This window comes from Dunckerocampus dactyliophorus, chromosome 5 (genome assembly GCF_027744805.1).
Source record: "Dunckerocampus dactyliophorus isolate RoL2022-P2 chromosome 5, RoL_Ddac_1.1, whole genome shotgun sequence".
In the NCBI taxonomy this organism is placed as follows: Eukaryota; Metazoa; Chordata; class Actinopteri; order Syngnathiformes; family Syngnathidae; genus Dunckerocampus; species Dunckerocampus dactyliophorus.
Window position 1 is genome coordinate 15,067,359 of NC_072823.1, and position 20,360 is coordinate 15,087,718.

The 20,360-nt window shown below is 40.1% G+C and overlaps 1 protein-coding gene and 1 long non-coding RNA gene across 2 annotated transcripts; one reads left to right on the plus strand and one right to left on the minus strand.

Annotated features, from left to right (window-relative positions):
* The first annotated feature begins 38 nt into the window (after nt 1–38).
* Nucleotides 39–8,804, plus strand: ppcdc (phosphopantothenoylcysteine decarboxylase). The gene is made up of 5 exons (XM_054775216.1): nt 39–297; nt 778–873; nt 2,281–2,409; nt 2,493–2,661; nt 7,056–8,804. Exons 1-5 carry the CDS (start codon nt 136–138, stop codon nt 7,142–7,144), a joined length of 645 nt encoding a protein of 214 aa, XP_054631191.1. The 5' UTR covers nt 39–135; the 3' UTR covers nt 7,145–8,804.
* Nucleotides 8,805–11,065: 2,261 nt separating this feature from the next.
* On the minus strand, nt 11,066–13,994 carry LOC129181560 (uncharacterized). Its single transcript, XR_008570455.1, has 3 exons — nt 12,025–13,994; nt 11,920–11,945; nt 11,066–11,525 (listed from the first exon to the last, which is right to left on the minus strand). It is a non-coding gene; the product is annotated as an uncharacterized LOC129181560 (long non-coding RNA).
* Nucleotides 13,995–20,360: the final 6,366 nt, after the last annotated feature.

A 20,360-nucleotide genomic window follows, 5' to 3' on the forward strand; every position in this document is an offset into this window, starting at 1 on the left:
TCATTCTCTCCTCTGATTGGCTAGCGGGGTTTATTTACGGAAGTGGGAACCGTTGCCAACAAACAAGGAACCAACTGACGTTAAATGTAAAGAAACAAGAGCAAGGAGTGTTTCTACTGGCGGTGATATGCCAGCATGCAGACGGATGATGATGATGATGATGATGATGTTGTTTCCCTGCCTCAGACCGGCTTGGTAAAATCTTCCGGGACTTTTTGTGTTCTTGTTGGAGTAACGGGTAGCGTAGCTGCCCTGAAACTTCCACTTTTAGTATCTGAGCTCCTTCAGCTACCAGGGGTGAGTTTTTGAAATAATAAGTTGCTTTTCAAGATCTTTGTCTCCCCTATTGGTAATTAACACGGCTCAATTACACGTAACAGTATATTCATTGGCTTCACTGTTCACAGAAGCATCGATTTAATTAATTGTATATTTATGTAACATTGTACTAATACAGTGTACGATTTACTGACTGGTCAAATCAGCAGAAAGGCCTTAACAGAAGTTAGGTATGGAGAACGCCTAAAAAGAAATCATGTTTCCTTTACAAACTACAGTATGGCGCTTCGACTGCGTATTTCATGTATTTACAACTAAACACATTATTCTGCATTTCATTACATGTATGCCGTACAGGACATTCGTGACGGTACCTACAACTAACCCACTGAAAATGATTGTGCTCACTTTTGTATCTGCTTGTGGCAGAAGTCTATGGCCAATTTAAACATGTTTTCCTTGAGTGATATACTTTGTTTTTAACATTTTGTGCTTCAGGTGGATGTAAGAGTAGTTACTACTGAGCACGCCCAACACTTCTATAGCCCTGAAGAGGTCTCTGTTAAAGTCTACAGTGACAAAGATGAATGGGAGGTAAGTTTTCCTATTACAGTGTGTGATTATTAACTGGATTTACAAAGCCACTTCTGACTAAATAAAGGCACACATTATCCTTATTTGTGGCGCATTTTAATTATTAATCCTATGGGGACTGACAGGGGCCAATGCACAGCAATGTCCAAACACTCCAAACACAGAAATGATTCCAAACAAAAAAACACCCACACTATAAACACATGCAAAGAGGAAAATGCTGCAGTCACAAAAACGCTGCAGGATTTTTTTTAAATGTAAAAGAAAAATGTTGCAACTTCACGAAACAAAACGTCAGCCAGGCCAGAGGCATCCAGCAGACATCAGCGGGATGCTCAGAAGAAAGTTGGCAGAATGAAAAATGATAGCATGGCAATATGGACACAGGACACAATGCACAATGAGTGGATAGACTACAGTATGGAAGAGAATTGTACCAGCTCAACCCAACCATACAGTATATCAGCTCAGGTCATTGCAAGCAAATGAATGATTTTGGTCTTCACTACCCACCGACAGGTATATACAGTACATGTACATTCCTACAGAATAGGTGGCGAGCAATGTTCAATTTTGGCCAACTATTAGTACAAAGCTGTGTAAAAAGTAAGCAGATCTATACATCTGTCTTTAACCATCTACTGTATGTCAGGGTATGCTGAGAAGTGTTATTTCACTCTGCAGTGTATTCTGTCAGTGATGCAGAAACATTTGTTATCAAAAAGGTACATTTTTTTTTCTTTTTCTTGTCTCTCCTATCTTGCCTTGTTTGTTTTATTTTTAAGTGACTGAGTTTATAGTGACACTTTTGCAGAGCTGCAGGAAATGTGTCCATCCATTCATTCATTCATTCAGTTTCGTGGAGCTGCAGCATGTCTCTTATTTGTGTGTGGTTTTTGCCATTTGCAGCATTTGTCTTTTGCATTTTTTCTTTATTCAGCGCCTGTGATTGCAACATTTTTAATTTGCAACATTTTCCAATTGTTTGATATTTGTGTATTTTTGGTTTTGCATCATTTCTGTGTTCGAAGCATTTGGATGTTGTTCTGCCAAAGTCAGCCACCATATTAATCCCATCTGAAAGTCATTTGATGGTCTTAAGGGGGAAATTATGCATAATACAATTTGTACAGTTAACTATTTTGGGAGAAGAAAAATTGTGAGTAATATGAAATAACAGACTCCCAGTTTAAAGAAATGTATGAAAGGTGTGGAGTGTTTTCAATGTTGTGTGCAGTAGGTCTTTGTTCACTTGAATCTATGCTATACATTCTTTTCGGATTTGATTAAAGTTGTCACTTCCCAGTTATCTTTGATTGCATATCACATTCTGTCTGTTTGCCTGAACCTGACCTTGATCAAAGTTGCCTTGAGTATTTAATAGTCTCCTCCTCCTTTCTGTTCCAGATGTGGACTCAGAGATCTGACCCTGTGCTACATATTGAGCTGAGACGCTGGGCAGACTTGCTTGTCATTGCCCCCTTGGATGCAAACACACTCGGAAAAATTGCTAGTGGCATTTGTGACAACCTGTTGGTGAGCACAACAGTGATTGTTTCTTTATTAAATTAGTACTCTGACAATAACTTGAGATGAATTACTAATTTGTACGTTGGCAGACATGTGTGGTCAGAGCCTGGGATACAAGTCGGCCTCTCCTCTTCTGCCCTGCAATGAATACAGCTATGTGGCAGCATCCTATTACAGCCCAGCAGGTGGACAGGCTGAAGGAGTTTGGCTATGTAGAAATCCCCTGCATTGCAAAGAAGCTGGTGTGTGGAGATGAAGGTGTGTACCATTTTAAAAAACTACAGATATTAATAAATATACTTGTTAAAAGGACTTTTATGTCGGGATGCTCCGATCAATCGGCCACCGGTCGGTATCGGCCGATTTCTAATGGAAAAATGATGCCGATCACAAACCATCACCTGTGGCTCGTACTATTGCAGCCTGCAGAGAGCCCTGTCTGCAGTGTATTGTCCCCCCTCCCCCTTTTCTTGACAATGCGCAGGCGTGAGGCGGCAAACCCAAACAAACCTGTCTGCCGTGCGGACGTTATATGCAAATTGTGTGAATGATGTAAAGTGTGCATCCTGCAACACATGCCGCCCAAAAAATTTGCAGTGTTGGAACATTAAAAAGTTTGAATACAGCATTTGAAGAAACACTTAACGGAATATGGTGAGTTTTTGAGGCTCATGGTACAGCATCAGCAAAACGGCAGCTAACGCAGCCAAAATGCTGGGCAGCACTCGCCTGTGTGTGCGTGACCATCTGAAGGCTAAGCAAATAACCCTAAAATAATTGAATTAATTGGACGAGATGTCCAGCCTTTCTCAGTGGTGGCAGACGCTGGGTTTCGCCGACTGCTCTGACTTGGATCCCTGCTACTGCAACCTGGAAGTTCTGCTGGAGCTGTTTGATCAGATAATGTACTCTGACTGCCGGTGTCATGAGACTCTCACTTCACAAGACGATACACAAATTGGGTCTACAAAACGAGACAAGATTTTTATTACTTTTTAGGAAAAGTACAATGGAAAACATTTTTTTAAATATATGACAATATATTCCATTCCATTCCATTTCCTTCTGCTTACCGGGTCCGGCTAGCAGGCGAAGCAGTCTCAGTAGGGAAGTCCAGACTTCCACCTCTTCCAGTTCCATTGGGGGACACCAAGGCATTCCGAGGCCAGCTGTGAGACATAATCCCTCCAGCGTGTCCTAGGTCTGCCCCGGAGCCTTCTGCCAGCTGGGCATACCCGGAACACCTCACCTGACTAGAGGCCCAAGCCACCTCATCTGGCTCATAGCTGCTCTCTCCTGAGCCCCTCCCGGATGACCTCTGATCTCTTAGGGGTCAGGCCAGCCACCTTACAGAGGAAACTCATTTCAGCCGCTTGTATCCGCAATCTCAATCAATCCATATATATTGAAATCTAATTTAATTTCTACTACCATTGCTCCTCACAAGGCTTCATTCACTCTTCTGCACTTAGTATGTACTGTATGCTAATGGCCCCTGTGATGGCAAAATATTTTAGTAATCTTTTCTTCTCCCAAGTTTAGTCTAAACCTGTGATAGCAAAATTAATATTTTAGTAATATTTTCTCCAAGTTTAGTTGTAAGTTGTGTTCAGTTGGAAGTATTTCTTCCAGTCTCTGCTGTGGGGCGGACGGAGTCACGCAGTGACCTCGGCCACCCTGAGGTATCCTAGTGGTGCCTGGCTGTTGTTCTGATTTATTGTTCCTTATCTTGGGAGAAGTAGTGTCTGTTTTGCATGAAAAGGCCCTTGTGTATGTGCTTTTACATTCTCCTGATATAAGCCTGTGTGTCCTCTTTGTGTCGGGGCACTCTCCGGTAGAAAACGCTGAATGTTCTCTCTGCTTGACCAGCGCCTTCCCAAAGCTTTGGTAATACAATAGATAGAAGACAATTTGGTTTGGACAATCTTTATTAATTAGAAAATAGCTAAAACACCCCACCTCCACCCACCGAGACAAAGACTGTATGACTGACAAAAGGGCTCAATCCATTCATGCTGTTGTTCTATGGAACACAGAGTGAACCATCTTTCTACCAATTTATTTATCGTCCCAGGTCTAGTGTTTTTTTTCTGAACGAGAAATCTTTAATCTTGCAAGATGTGACACCCCCTAACTCTGACATCAAAAGTCTTCAAGAAAGTATCTTAGACTCCTAAGTTTCACGAGTGATATGTGCTCTCTTCAGATAAGAGACAGTAAGACATGCCTTTATTAGTCCCATAAGGGGAAATTCCAGGTTTATAGCAGCAAAAGTACAAGAGCAAACAATAAGAAAAAGTAAGTCAAATATGTTTGTTGTCAAAGGTGATTTTATTAGGGATGTCCGATAATATCGGACCGATGTTGCATTAGAAAGCGATATCGGTATCTGATTTTTTATCCCCAATAATGAAAACCAATATTTAAAAAATGCTGTATAGATGGACATTTTAATGTTCACATGGCCAGGATGACACCAGTTTGTTCGCATACAGTGCAAGCCCACCTCCTTTACGCTTTCTACAGGCTCTTGTGCTACTGGCCGCTCTGACTGTCCTGAAGTCGGCTAGCTCTTCACGTTAGCCTCTGGGACGCTAGCTCTTAGCCATTCAGTGAAGCACAAATTTGAAGTTCTTGACCTTCTTGCCAGCTCGTCGATCTTGCTCGGCAGTGAATTCACGTTTCCCATGATAATAGAAGGTACCGAAGACTTGAATCTCCACTTCCTTGCTAGCCACTTGACTTGCATCTTAACCTCTGGCGTGGCCACCTCAATATCAATGGGTAGACAGGGAATCACACTGATGCCGGACATCGCTCTCATGGCACGTAAACACGTGCTTGGATAAACAGAGGTGCTTGAAAGGCAGCCACTCATGGCGGCAGTGTTAATTCCACGACATATATACATAGATGCATTAGATAGATATAGATACTTTATTGCTCTGCAAGGGAAATTCACATTTCCAGCAGCTCTGCAAAAATGGGCTCCCGTATTTGCCGGCGCGCAAAAGGTGACCTCATCAAACCGCCTCTCAAGCATGTAAACAAACGTGAGTGGTTAGTAGCAAACTGGCTTGCTCCTTCCATCCATCCATTTTCTAGATATGCCGCCTATCTTCAGTAGGAATGTAACAATTTCCGGAAGTAAGCGACAGTAAAATCTGATGCTGTGTGTGTGCGATCGATTTAAGAGAGTCCGTAGGGACGTCTGTGAAAATATTGCTTTTTATAGGATATCGGGTGTATTTTCAATCGTATGCATGTTTGTTAGGTAGATTACTTTTCCTCTTCAATTTCACATCGGATTTACAGTGTTGGACCACCTCTAGTCAGACACCTTCAAAAGTCCAACTTTAAGCCTTTCAAACTCATGGATTGGAGCTTCAGGACAAGATAAAAGGTTTTTAGGATATAAATTCAGTTTAATATGTACCTGCAGATCAAATTTCATTCAAATATGTTAATTTTGGCCCACAACTACTGTGTACATGCCCATTTGTAGTGTGGCGTGGAAACCAATACAGCGTGCTGCTGCACACTGGCGGAGCTACGTGGTGCCACAGCCCATCTAGACATTTCAGGTATCAACTTATTGCCACTCCTATGCGAGTAATGGTCTCACCTTGGCCACCCCAATGAAAAATGTCTGGCTCCGCCACTGCTGCTGCACTAAGAGCGCCAGGCCTGCATGAAAATTATGACACTTGATTTTCTTCCCTGGACTTTTTGATGATCTGTTGACTTTTAAAGCAAATATCACAGCCTAAGCCTAATGGCAAGTGTTTCTCAGATGTTTGACAATGTTGTTTACAGCCACGTTGAGAATCTAATTGCTGATGCTGTAGCCATTAGCTTCACAGCAGATATGTGTTAATTCCACCACAGGAGATATGTCATGTTAAACATATTGGTATCGGGAATTGAGAGTTGGACAATATTGGCATATCGGTTATCTGCAAAAAAAAGGTATATGGTTATCTGCAAAAAAAAGGTATGGTTCATTTTTTTCGGATAATATACCCAAAAGCAGGGGTGCAGCCAGAAATTCTGGGTCCCATTGGAGGGGGGGGAAAAAAATGTATTGGGGCCCCCCTTTTTTTATTTTTTATTAAGTGCCAGGAGCCCTTGGAATTGTCCTAACTTTCCCACCTATACAACACCCCTGGCCAATAGCTCTCATCATAAATTGAAAAATATACAGTTATACCATGTGATCGATATCGTCCGATCTCACTCATGGATGATTGTTAACGAAATCGACAGCATAAAACCCGGATTGGAGCACCCCTACTTTTATACTGTAACAGATTAGGTGTTAGTTTCCATTAACATCAGGGATATACTTTTTTAAAAAGCTGTTTTGAGGCAACAAGATCAGAATGATAATGTCAGCGCTTTTTTGGTTTGGTTATTGTGCTTTTTATAGCAATATTTTGATTAACAGGTTTGAAAATACATATCTAATAGTGTACAAATTTTATGATCTACTGTTGGTTTTGGAAATTAGTTTTATGTTGTAAAAAACATTTAATTTTGACTAATACATTTATAATGGCACTATACTGGACCAATAGACAATGCATTAGAAAAGCTGACTATCATTAAGGCACATTCCGTTCCAGTGTTACTGGTAAATGTTTTTGTTACAGGCAAAGGCGCCATGGCGGAGGTGTCTACTATCATCGCTGCTATCAACCAATATCTTCAGCAAACAAATGAGGCATCTCAGCAAACATGAGCAGTATGCAACAAGTGTGTCTTTCATTGCAGCATTTCACTGAAGAACCTCAGCAGCAAAAAAAAATCCCCCGTCGTTTGTTAGACAGTGGTGGTTTTACAACGCCTGGCTATAAACAATGTCACAATTCACTGGGTTTAAATAGCTTTAAAAAAAAAAAAGTTCTGGAAGCATGAGACCCACACAGTTCAGAAATCTTCAAACAGCAGTTTGACTCTCCTATCGTATGCATACAGTGTCTTTACCAAAACAGTAATGTAACTTTGGAAGTAAATGAAACTTATCAAAATCAGAGGCAGTCCAGCACATTTTAGGGTGGTTAATAAATACATTTATATTAATACCTTTATATTAATTCAGTGTGCTCTATATATAGTACATGTGACAATGAACTGACATTATTTGAACCTGTTTTATTGAACTTGAACGTATGTTAAAGTATCATAAACAGCTGTAGGATGCCCGGTGGAATACACTGTAGTTATCTGAAACAATGTAAATCTAGTTTTATTGCATTTATTTACATGTTTCCCCCCACTTCTTTAATTGACCATTTAACATATACATGAACATGAATAATTTAATTTTTTTAAACCCTGTCATTTATCAAGCATGTGTGGGCTATTTATATCCATAATGTAGTCACCCCACAAAGGGTGACAAGCAGAAATGATACCATGGTATTGTTCAAGTAATATATGGAACGTTTATTTTCTCGTTATGTCAGTGGTGGATGATTGGAAAACTACTTAGTGCAGTTTTTATGGTATTTTTAATCCCCATTAAAGGCTTGAAGTACATCAGCTCATCTTAGCAGTTATTTTTCTGTATCAGTGTGATACATGCAGTCGGCTGTGTATATTCTTTAAAAAAGGATTCACTTGTTGTCCTACATAATGTCCACACTCAGTGACAGGAAGCCTTAAATCTTGATAAAAGTATTTCACTACACTGTTGCTTAACAGTTTTGTATTCAAGATAAGAATAAGGTCATTATGTGACTCCTTGTGCATAGCTGGAGGTAATTCCCAAACTCTGCATTTGTAGGATATTTCCAAGAACCTGTTTACTTGTATGCTCTGTTCCAATGTTAATACTGATGCAGAAATGTCATCCAGTGTGGGTGAAAAGAGCGAGAAAGTTAAAGTAACACATAACATCCTCTAACTCGGTGATTCCCAACCAGAGGTATGCGTACCCCTGGTGGTACTCGAGCTACGTGGAAACATTTAATAAATTACTTCCAAGATAAGTAAATATTCGCAGTCACTTCATATTAAGCCAGACAACACTAAAGCTAGTTTCTCCAGAGAGACAATACCCTGGCAAAATTGTAACAGTTGTGTTACATTCTACTTATGAGTGGGTACTCTTGGTGTGACAAAAAGGCTGTGAGGGTACACAAGACAAAAAAGGTTGGGAAACACTGCTCCAATTCAGTGGTGTCTAATTTTCCATTGAGGACCGTGTACAGACAAAAGGAATACTGTGGAGTCTGCTTTTGGTTATTCTACATTTTTAGTTTATTAAACAAAATGTTAAGTGGTTAAATATATTTTAAAGGTCCCATATAGGTCGTAGGACGTGGTCATATAGCCATATATAGTAGTATGTTGTCCAATATCTAATCTTGAAGCTGGAATAAAAATTGCTTTTTTAAGTTTTGTGTGTCCGTGGCTTTGATGTTGATTCATTCATTCATTCATTCATTCTCTATGGCGCTGAAGTGACCGACACCCTTCCTCCTTCGGTCTGGTCGTGGAGTGGGTCGAGGCAGTGAAGAGGCGATCTGGTGCACACAAAACTTTATTTTCTGAGCTCAGGATGTCACACCGAAAACAGCGATACAGGTATCAGTGGTCTCTGTAAAATTACATACCAAGGGATACCATCCATCCATTTTTATACTCTTCTGCTATACTTCCTGTGTTCTCTGGTTATTCAAGTTTTTATGTTATCATACAGCGGAAAGGATGTTTTTACCGAGATGCAGGTCATCATGACTTTTTACTGCTTTTAACATCTTAAATTAGGACATCCTGTCTTCTTGTTGTTCACCAAGTCACCCCACATCCTTCATCCCAAAACTGACCTCAGTTTATTCATATAACTGTTCTATATATGAATATGTCTAACGAATCCATGTTTTATTAATTGAAACCCTTCAGCGCTTATCCTCGCTAGAGTTGCCGGGGTATGCTGGAGCCTATCCCAGCTGACTTTGGGCAAGAGGCGAGGTACACACTGAACTGGTTGCCAGTCAATCACACATATAGACACTCACATTCACAACTATGGACAATTTAGAGTCGCTAATTAACCTAACATGTATGTTTTTGGACATGTGGGAGGAAACCGAAGTACCCGGAGAAAACCCACGCTAATATTGTAATATTGTCTTGTCAAGCGCACAAGCTTCGGTCGTGGCTCGTGACAATTCGAGTTAATTGGACCCCTGCACAGTGACATTTTTTTTTCCCGAAAGACTCCTGCTAAACAATGGGAAATGAAGGCTGTATGTTTTTTCTGTCGGAAATGGAGAAGAAATTTTAAACCGCATAAAAGTCCCTTCCAGACATGGCGCTCACCATCAAGCGACTGAGCCGCTACAAGCACCGGAAGATGAGTTCCAGTGGTTTGACAGGTCTCAAAATCCAAAAATACAATCTTTTTTCAATTTTTTTTTTCAGATTTGATTGGTTTTGTATGCATGTAACAAACATGTTTAACTTCGACACTTTCAACCACAGAGTGATTAGCTGATGTTTGCTCTAACTCATTGTTCCGAGACGACAACGTCGTTTTAGGTTGTTTACAAATTGCGCACAGCTTGATAGCACAAGTATGCTCTTCAGGATGTGTTATAGATATGTAGTACACTGATTTACATCAAGGACATTTTTTATTGGTTTGACATCTGCTGGCCATCTTTTTGATGTTCGGATGCCATTTTTTCTCACGATGGCGTTCGTAGCATTGTCTATTTGTACAGAATGGGTTGCAATCAGCACAGTAGGTTTTTTGAATTGGGAGTCTGTTTACAATCTGCAACGGATGCTGCAGCTTTTTTCACAGAAATGCTTATATTGACAGTGATAACCTGTGTGACAATGTTTACAGAAAAACCTCACACCTGGAAAACCCTTAATATTATTGATCCCGTAAAAATGATTATTGGGCAAAAGGAGGTAGTGTGTTGTTTGTTGTTCGGGTGTTCCTGTTTGAAATGTAACCAGGTTGTTTTTTTTTCTCTATCAGACGTTTGGTAAAAGATAACAATTTTACACGTGAACGCCTCTTCAAATTTGACATCATCATCGAATGTGACCATTGTATCAGCAGTCAGACCTGCTCTGGTGTGGATGTCACAGCCTGCACTTATGGCTTCCATAATAGTCAATATAGGATTTGACAGTAATGCTAGATTTACACCAAAACATGTTTGACCGAGATTGGGAAGTACAAATAAATCCTGTGCTTTTTTCTTTCCAATTTCGCTCGCAAGACATGATTCAATTCGTCTCTGAGACACTGCCCCTCTCCATAACGCACGCTCATTGAGACATCGTCTTGCAAACGATCAGCACGCAGATTAACTTGGATAACGTCATTTGGTTGGACATCAGCTCTTTGAATCATGCTTGAAAGCCTGTCGCGAAAACCATTTGTGACATTCAAATAAAATTCACGAAAATTAAGAATAGCAGATGGTGGCGGAAAACGAAGGAAAGAGTGAATCTCAACATTATTACATTTTTCACGATTTGTGACATGCATGTCATCACTACTGCTACCTGCTGGAACATTAACAGTCGCACTATCAGTGTTGTTTAACCCCATAGATGCAGATTGAACCTCATTACTCTGGTTGTTGACGGTCTCTGTCTGTTCACCCCCCACCCTCCCAGTCCCTTCCTGATGAGCTCTTTCTATAGAATCTTGCCGAGGCTGAAGTGGACTAATTGACGGAGAAGCCTGATTATTCCTGTCAGCTGCTCTTTCACTGTTCATCTCAGAGATCAACTGGAGAAGATGTTGTGGAATTTCAGGGGAATTGATGTGATCTGATTCAGCCATTTTTCTTGATTTTATTAGCCGATCAAATATTAGTCTTCAAATTGCAGCCTGCGATGCACTCTTTGAATTTTCAAATCTTTCAATTTTGTCTGAGACTATCTCTCTCTGATTTTGAGCTTGCATGTCAACATATTCACTTTCACTATCTGTAAAATAATCTTTCCTGGTTGGAGACTGCGGCGTCAAGACACCTCCAGCCGTCCTGTTTCTTGTCCCATGTCAAACTCTGAGGTGTTTTCCACGAATTCCGTGTAGCATTCTCCAACCGTCTCGTCCAGCGTCGAGGGAGCGACTGTTGCAATTCCTGTGACAGAGTGAATCTTGTTATTCATCAGCATTTACACAAAACAGAGAGATAAGTCTTGATAATCATCTGTATTAAACAAAACCTACAGACAATTGTCTCCACGTTACGTATGAGGCATTAAAACCATGCAACGGGTTTTGGAGAGGAGAAACCTCTGCTGGAGGTGATGTCAAATCGATCAGTGGAAATTAAACATGCTCAAATGATTTTATACAGACACGCACGCACACACACACACACACTTAGAAAATCATCTCTCTTCCTAAGTCCCCCCCCTCCCTTGCGGGGACTTGCTCCCTGAGTCTGTCTCACGCACACACACACACACACACACAGCCTCTGCTAAAGAGAAACATTGATCTTTCTTTCAGCTACATGATTTGAGAGGTACCTTCTGTTGGCGAAGATACACCTCTTCTGTAAGTGAAGTAGAAAAAAGCTAATTTGGTTTTCAAGCTAAACACCATAGATAAATTACAAAGAATTTGATACTTACATGCAGCTGTGTTATAGTTGTCTTCAAGCTCTTTGTCTTCACGTTGTTCGCTGATTTCAGCCTGTGATCGTTCTGGAAACCTACCATTGGTGCATGCTTTTTATACAGACCCTCTGGCCTGACAACATCTGGTGCTGAGCGAAAACGGCGGGAATGTCCGGGCATACGTGCCGCACATGTTTAAAAGTAATCAATCGCAATTTATTGCCTGGGGAAAAAATGCGCCCCCTACATGATTCCCAAATGGGAAATAAAATGATCGCTACATATGTTCATACCTAGCGGTCCCTCCCACATGTAACTCTGAGAATTATATTAGAGCATGCTGAGATCTCTGAAACTTTGAGAGTTGATTGAGACAATTGAGATTTTGTGCATCTGAGACACTGGAGAAATAAACCTTAGTCTCAGTTTGGTGTCACACAGACCTCAAAGTTGTCTAGGAGAAATGGATTAAACATTTGAGAGATATAACTTTTTGAATTTTTCTTTTCCTCAGGCTATATATACGCACACACACACAAATATATATATACAGGGTCAGGCAAAATGCCATTTTTTTACATATGCCATTTTGCTTTGTTTCTTTATAATGCCATTGTTTTTCATTTCTTTTTCAGTTGCTGCCATGAATTGGACTGGTGGGCATCGAGCTTTCATTGTGGAAACGTTTATCAAAACAAACGAATCTGTAACTGCAACACAACGAGCGTTCCGTTTGCACTTCAATCTTGGTAGACATGATCCCGTACCAGCTCCAAACACCATCTTGTTATGGGTTACCAACTTCAGAGCTACTGGATCTGCATTGGGTGTGTGGACAATAATGGATCCCATTTGACTGATTTAACTTTTAAAACATAATGAAACAGAATGGCATTATATGTACTTTTCGAAAATAAAAACACTTTCTTGTTTTTACTTTATTTGCCTTTTGTTTAACCTACAAATGTGTCAGATCATTTTGCCTGACCCTGTATATATATCCATACTTGTATATATTCAACATGGCTGGCCGCTAATAGAAAAATATATTTGGCATCGTAATGAAACATGTATGAGATAATATGTATGATACACTTTTGTAGTGTTTATCTTCAGAGCTTCCGCTGTAATGGCAAAATGCTCATACAGACACGTCATACATTTGCTGTTGATATGCCAAAACTCTCATGACGTTGTTTATTGAGCCATTATGCTACCTGTGGCTTGTCCCCACCTTCCCAGAACAAGTGTCAATCCCCCTCCTCATGCATTTCTTAAAACACCAGAGGGACGAGCTGTCTCCTTTTCCATGTGTCACACACAATTTGCTGTTGGTCAAAGTACTCTATATCAGTGGTCCCCAACCTTTTTTGACCCACGGACCGGCACAAAATGAACACCGACCCACCATCAACCAGTTCAAGTTCCAGCCAAGTTTTTCCACAGAGATGATTACATCGCTGTTTGATGTGTGTGGTAAGAGGCAGTGTGCTAGCATGAATTAACTTGAGACAAATGTGCACATTAGCACTCAATAAGTCATCAAAACTTACCTTTATGCATTCCCACATACTATCAGCATTTGAGACCAAATATGAGGTGAAAGAAAAATGCTAAAAATACAGTAGTAGTCTATCTGTGCGGCGAGGGAAAGTTAGCATACACAAAATGGACATGCGTCAAGTCAGACGGATGTAACAGAGAGAATCCGGCCACTTTTCAAAATAAAACAACACAAAAAATTTAATAATGGAAATTATTTTTTCTTTCTCTGCGGCCCGGTACCGGGCCCTATATCACCTCCACGCTGACAATTTCATACACACAGCACACATGTTTAAAAGTAATCAATCACAATTTATTCCTCGGGAAACATGAGCCCCCAAATGTTTATACCTAACGGACCCCCAGTACGCCTTCACCCCTACGCCCCTGAAAGCCAGCTGTAGGAAACAGCGGGAGTTTCAAAATGATCTCTCCGGATATGTGCAAGAAAAAAAGAGGACCAATCACATTGTGACAGTTTTTCACCTATTATTTTTACTGATTAAATTTATATGACATCATCACATTTTGACTACATGTGGGTACTCCATTCTCTATCTTTAATGTAATCGCCTATTCCTTATGTGTTTTAATTTTATTCATAGAATGGGACAAACTTGCCGTCCCTGCTCTAAGAGGCTTTTTTTGTGGTTTGTAGGAGCGCAAAATTATTTTTCCTTTTGAAGTCGCTAATTGTTCCTAAGGTATCATAATGACACTATTTACATGCGCAACAACAACCACTACAACATTCTTGTTCAGGGCTGTGCCTATTGGGCCGAGGTGAGCATTAACCTTACACTCCAAATGGACTATATCACAAGAGAGCTTATTTCTCCTGAATCCAACTAAATTGCCTTGTGAGGTTAGTGGGTAATAATGTGGTTCCAAGTACAAAAGGTTAAAAGTGATGGCACCCATTCTGGTTCTCCTCACACAAATCATCCATCTCCAAACAGGATTCCAATCTGGATTGTGTCTTCTCTTCTTAGACTCTAGTGAACAGAATGAGTGAAAAAATGAAATAAAATGAATCATGGAATGCCAAATGAATGTTTGTCTGACCACATAGTGGTGTACAATCAACAGCGTGCGCTTTGACAATAACGCCGTTGCAGATGAAATTAATGGTCTTTATTGTAAAGGAAGCACAACATCTTGTAATTTAAACACAACAGACGTCAACATATACAAAAGGTCTACCTAACTCAGGGGTCGGAAACCTTTTTGACTGAGAGTGCCATGAAAGCAACACATTTTAAAATTTATTTCCGTTAGCCATATAATATTTTTTAACATTGAATACAACCAAATGTGTGCATGTTAAGCCAGATCAACAATTTTAGAAAATAAGAAATTATTTGTTTTAATATTTTTATACTGAAGCTAACCTATAATAAATAAAATACTTTTCACCGTACTCCGCATCTTTCTTTTCGCCATCTTCTTCGTCAAAAGGGTTTGCTCTGCATAATTAGCTGTTTTATTAAAGGAGGGAAGTTGATCTCTTCACCTCTCAATGACCTGGGTAGGCTACTGCATTACCCAGTAGTAGTCCAGTTTGGGCGTTTAATCCAGAAAATATCATAAAGACAGTTGGCATTGGCTCTGGCCACCCGCATTGCGATAAAAATTGGATGGATGGATTAAAATGCATAAGAGTGTTATCTTTTGAATGTTATTTTGAACACTGATTTCTCTAATAAATTTTACTTTAACATGTCAGTGGAAAAAAAAAAGTCATCGAGTTAAGAAATGCCAGATGCAGTTATCAAAAGAGCCAGATCTGGCTCCCGAGCCATAGGTTCCCTACACCTGGCCAAACTTAATAATTCAAATCCTTATGTGTGGTAAGTGAAGGATGACATGAGATGAAAGGACTATGATTTTCTGATCCTGGGCTATTTCTATGTAAAAAAAAAAAAAAAAAAAAGTTAAAAAAGAAGGTTCCTCTAACAAGTGATTGTCATGCAGTGTTTGGGTTTGTGTCTGTCAATATTTTTAACTTATTGCTTCATTGAGCAACTCATATGATTCAGTTTTCATCACAACTTTCGCCTTGGTTTTTGTACAGTCTCAGTAGTTACAGTGTTGGACTTAACCTTTTGCTCTGTACTGTATTGTCCCGCAAAATTGAGTGCCCAAAAAAAGCACCCTATGTGTTGCTCACTCACTGTCTATGCATTTTCTACTGCTGAATTACCCGCCATGGGGCCAAAGAAAGTTGCTAGCTCCAGTATTTTGATAAAGATGCGCAACACGACTGAATGAATTCATCCATTTGTCATTTAGAAGTACTCACATTGTCTGCATGTAACACTAGAATTTCTCTATAAAAATGTATAATTGTTCATATTTCTGAGTGTCTGTAGTGGACTAATTGGATTGACATTATTTCTTCAGGGAAAAACTGCCTCGGTTTTTACAAGTTTCGTTTTTTTGTTGAAAAAAATAGCGAAAACCGAGATACAACTTTATACACACGTGGTTGAAAATTGTGGAAAAATCCACAAGAACAACTGAAATGATTACAAATGAACAAAATAACAGAAAAAGTGAAGAAAAAATGAACAAATGATAATCAAACATTGCCTTTGAATTGTGGTTTAAGAGGACTTTAAAAAAACAAGCTAACCAGTTGGGCAAAAATGGTGGTATACCCTGCTGGGCAAAAATGACGGTAAACTTTTAACTAAGTTACTGCAATCAAACACTTCCTGTAACTCTCATGAGGCTCCTGCACCTCATCCACTCTTCAATATCAGTCTTAGGTTTGATGGGTGGCTTCTCCCAACTGTGTGTTTCAGCTGTTTCCACAGAAGTTCAGCTGGATTTAAATCTGGGCTCACAGAAGGCTACTTCAAAAGGTCAGCGTACAAATTTTGTCATACCATCCGATACCAAGTAAAATACAGGGTTAGTTTCGCAGCAATCAATACCAATATTTTAACAATAATTTGCAGTATAATTTAACAATATATGAATACCATCCATCTTCTATACCGCTTCTCCTCATTAGGGTTACGGAGGCATGCTGGAGCCTATCCCAGCGACAGGCGGGGTACACCCTGGACTGGTCGCCAGCCAATCACAGGGCACATATAGACAAACAACCATTCACATGGACAATTTAGAGTCTCCAATCAACCTAACATGCTTGTTTTTGGAATGTGGGAGGAAACCGGAGTACCCGGAGAAAACCCACACATGCACGTGGAGAACATACAAACTCACACAGAAATGGGGAGAATCGAACCCAGGTCTTCCCGATCTCCAGGCTGTGACTGTGTGGCCAACATGCTAACCACTAGACCACCGTGTGGCCAATGAATACAACAATAGAAAAAAATGTAACAGATAAAATAATAGTTATTCCCTTTTATTGCACACAATGTTTGAGCAAAATGGAGTCCAGTAGTGCAAAATAACCAAGAAAAGCAAGGGGGCCTTTTTGTCCCCAAAGCCCTCCTGTGTCCAATTACTTATTCCTTGAGTTTGTAAATATATATATATATATATATATATATATATATATATATTTAAACAGCACAAAAAAAATTGTGAAAACAAAAAAAAAAACCTCATAGTGAAACTTATGGTGTCAATTTAATTTAAAGTTACCAATAAAGGTTCACTGTCCTATAATAGGCTACAAAAACAAAAAGGTCTGTGATAATGGTTAAATGGGTGAATTGTTACTTTTATCTCCCGATTACAGAAACCAAAAAAATTTTTTAACAAGTTAGTGAGTCATTATTTCTCCTCCCGCCGCAATCCACATTTATCATAGCTCATTTGTACTCCCATTGCATCAATCACTAACTACGCTGCCACCAAGGTTGCAGTGCACGGAGCTGTGTGTGATTTGCTCTCCAAACAAAAGCCAACAAGCCATCTTACAGCTACTGGTCGCAGTACGCGTTAATGTAAGCAGGGCAAGATTACATCAGCCAAGTGAAACATGGCCTTGACGCCGTGGTTGTAGAGGGCGCCACCTGCAGCTGCTCCCGCTGGGAATAAACACTGAGTTCTCATTAGTGCGCTCATAAGAGGGAACACAAGTGTGTGAAGAGGAGACAGGCCCAAAATCAGTAGCCAAACACATAAAAAAAAGTTAACCATACTTCAAATCATAATCTAACTTTTCTCATTTGCAGGGCACAGCTTATTGGGACATGACCATATTTGGAAGATATTGAACAAACAGGTCACCACATCTGGATACATTATAGGTCATATTGCAAAGCTGCTGTCCCACTGACAACACCATCACAAAATACATTACTTTGTCTTTTCATTCATTATATTTGCTTTGTTGTTCATGTTAATATTTGTGAACCACCACGTGTGCGAGTGTGTGTATGTGTGTGTCTGATGCAACGCCAGCTGTCTCAGGGCTCAATGTTTGTTTTTTTTCTCCTATTGGGAATATACGACAGGGTTTCATCAGATATCCTGAGAGATCACCCGCTCTGCTTTAGTGCATCACCTTGAGCCATTAGCCCAACAGCACTGTGAACACACTCCTGTCTAAGCTCTATTCATTTTATTAGCCCTTTGTGCGATTAATAGTCTGCAAAACCACATGTTTGTTTTCGCACTGTCTCCTTAGTATATAAATTAACTAAATAAATAAACCAAAAATTTAAACTGAGCATTATTTGTAAATGCAGAAATGGTGATATCGTTCTTGTATTGGCTCTCATCAGACTGTGCAGGCCTTTACCCTTTCAAATATGATTTGTCACAGACATTTGCTATGATCGTGGTATTGTATTATGCAAACTGCTTGTAGTCCTTGTAAAAGACACTTTATAAACTCAGTTGGAGGAGATTTTGAATTTCACACCTCAACTATTTACAAGAGCTTGTCAGGTTAGGTTGATAATCTCAAATCAAAGAGGAAGCACATCAAAAGATGTGTTCAATGCTCACTAAATCCTTACGTCTATCTAACAGTATCTTGGAACCAACAAGTTGTTACATACCAGTGATCTCTCCAGTCTTCTATTTACAGTAACATGCAGTCTACTTACTGTCAGTACAACTACTTTCTTCATATCGTGCATTGTCGCATATGTATCAAACATGTCATATTAGCATCAGGGTTATGAGATCATTTACATCATTGTCATCATATTAGTATGAAAGGTTTGAAAGACGTGTATTAATAACATCATAACTGTGATAAGAACCCCTATAAGCTTTGATGACTATTAGTGCAGTCATGTGGTGTTTACATCGAACAGCACATTTTCCAAATAAGTCAATTTTGACTTGACAATGCGTGACTTTTTTGTAAAAGCTCAATGCTGCAGCCAGGGCTCACTTTGAACACCTGTTGCATGTTGGACGATGTGTTGCATACTGCTATCTCTCTCTTTCTCTCACACACACGCACACACACACACACATTGTTAGCCCCCATGATGCCTTCTGTTGCTTGGCCTTGAGCTGTATTGCCACGGTAACAGGAAGTGCGAGGATACTCCGATGGGAAAAGTCCCCGTCGTCTTCTCCTCACTATAGAAGCACCACTTGAGTGTCTCACAGATGGGAGACACTGACGTGTCTAGACCAAACTGGCGGACCTTTGGGAGCTCATAAATGAAAGTCCAACTCACAGATGGAGATAGGCTGGTATGATGCAAGTGCAGTTAGAAGTTAACTCATTCACAGGGTGAATAAACATAATTCAGTATGGCGGGGAAACAAAGTCATGCTTTCATAATGAACACCTTTGTCCAGGCTAAATAAATAAAAAGCAGTTTTCCAAAGCGGAAGTTTAACATTTTTGACTGTTCAGTTATGTGGAACGCAACATTAGTACAGGGTTTGAAGCATTGCAATGACATTTCTGCACAGTTGCCAACTCCTCAGAACTCAGAAGTTGCTAGAAGTCGGTGGATGATGTCATTGGCTTATTTGCACATTATTTGCATATGATGTTGTAAGAGATGCTGTAAGAAAAAAGCATAACCTCAAAGGAGAGACAAAACAGTGAGTAAAAACACCTTAATTAGGTTTAGAATCAGAATCAGCTTTATTCGCCATGTATGTTACCACGCTAGGAATCTGACTCCAGACTAACATCGCTCTCTGTTACAAAGTATAACAATAGTAAATAAAGTTGAAATTATGTCATCGGCCTGATCACTGGCGGTGTTGAAACATCATACAGAAGAGAGGTGGCGGACCTCATAGCTTGGTGTCATGATAACAATCTCCTTCTCAATACAGATAAGACTAAAGAGATGATCATTGACGCAAGAACAAGGGAAAAGGAGCCGCATAAACCCCTGTTTATTGATGAGACTGAGGTGGAGAGGGTGAAAACCTTCAAGTTCCTTGGCACATACATCAGCAAGGACCTCACCTGATCTCACAACACCCAACAAATTATCAAGAAGTCCCAAAGGAGACTGTACTTCCTGAGAAGACTGAGGAAATTTGGCATGTCCACGAAAATCCTCAGTTGCTTCTATAGATGCACTATCGAAAGTGTCCTTACCGCCTCCATCACTGTTTGGTACGGTAACTGTACAACACGCGATAGGAAGGCACTCCAGCGGGTGATCAAGACCTCACAGAACATTGTTGGGGCAGCCCTCCCCTCACTGCAAGACATTTATAAAACTAGCGTCCTACGAAGAACACACAACCTCATCAAGGACAGCACACATCCACAACACTCATTATTCACACTCCTACCGTCAGGCAGACGCTACAGGAGTTTGAAGTCCAGGACCACAAGGCTGGCAAACAGCTTTTACCCACAGGCCATCAGGCTTCTCAACGAAGCACTC

Excerpts from the sequence above, each read along its gene's own strand:
- ppcdc (XM_054775216.1), top strand. The coding sequence starts at position 136 with ATGCAGACGGATGATGATGATGATGATGATGATGTTGTTTCCCTGCCT. Across the intron at positions 874-2,280 it reads GTGACAAAGATGAATGGGAG|ATGTGGACTCAGAGATCTGA; the intron begins GTAAGTTTTCCT and ends TTTCTGTTCCAG. Across the intron at positions 2,410-2,492 it reads GCATTTGTGACAACCTGTTG|ACATGTGTGGTCAGAGCCTG; the intron begins GTGAGCACAACA and ends GTACGTTGGCAG.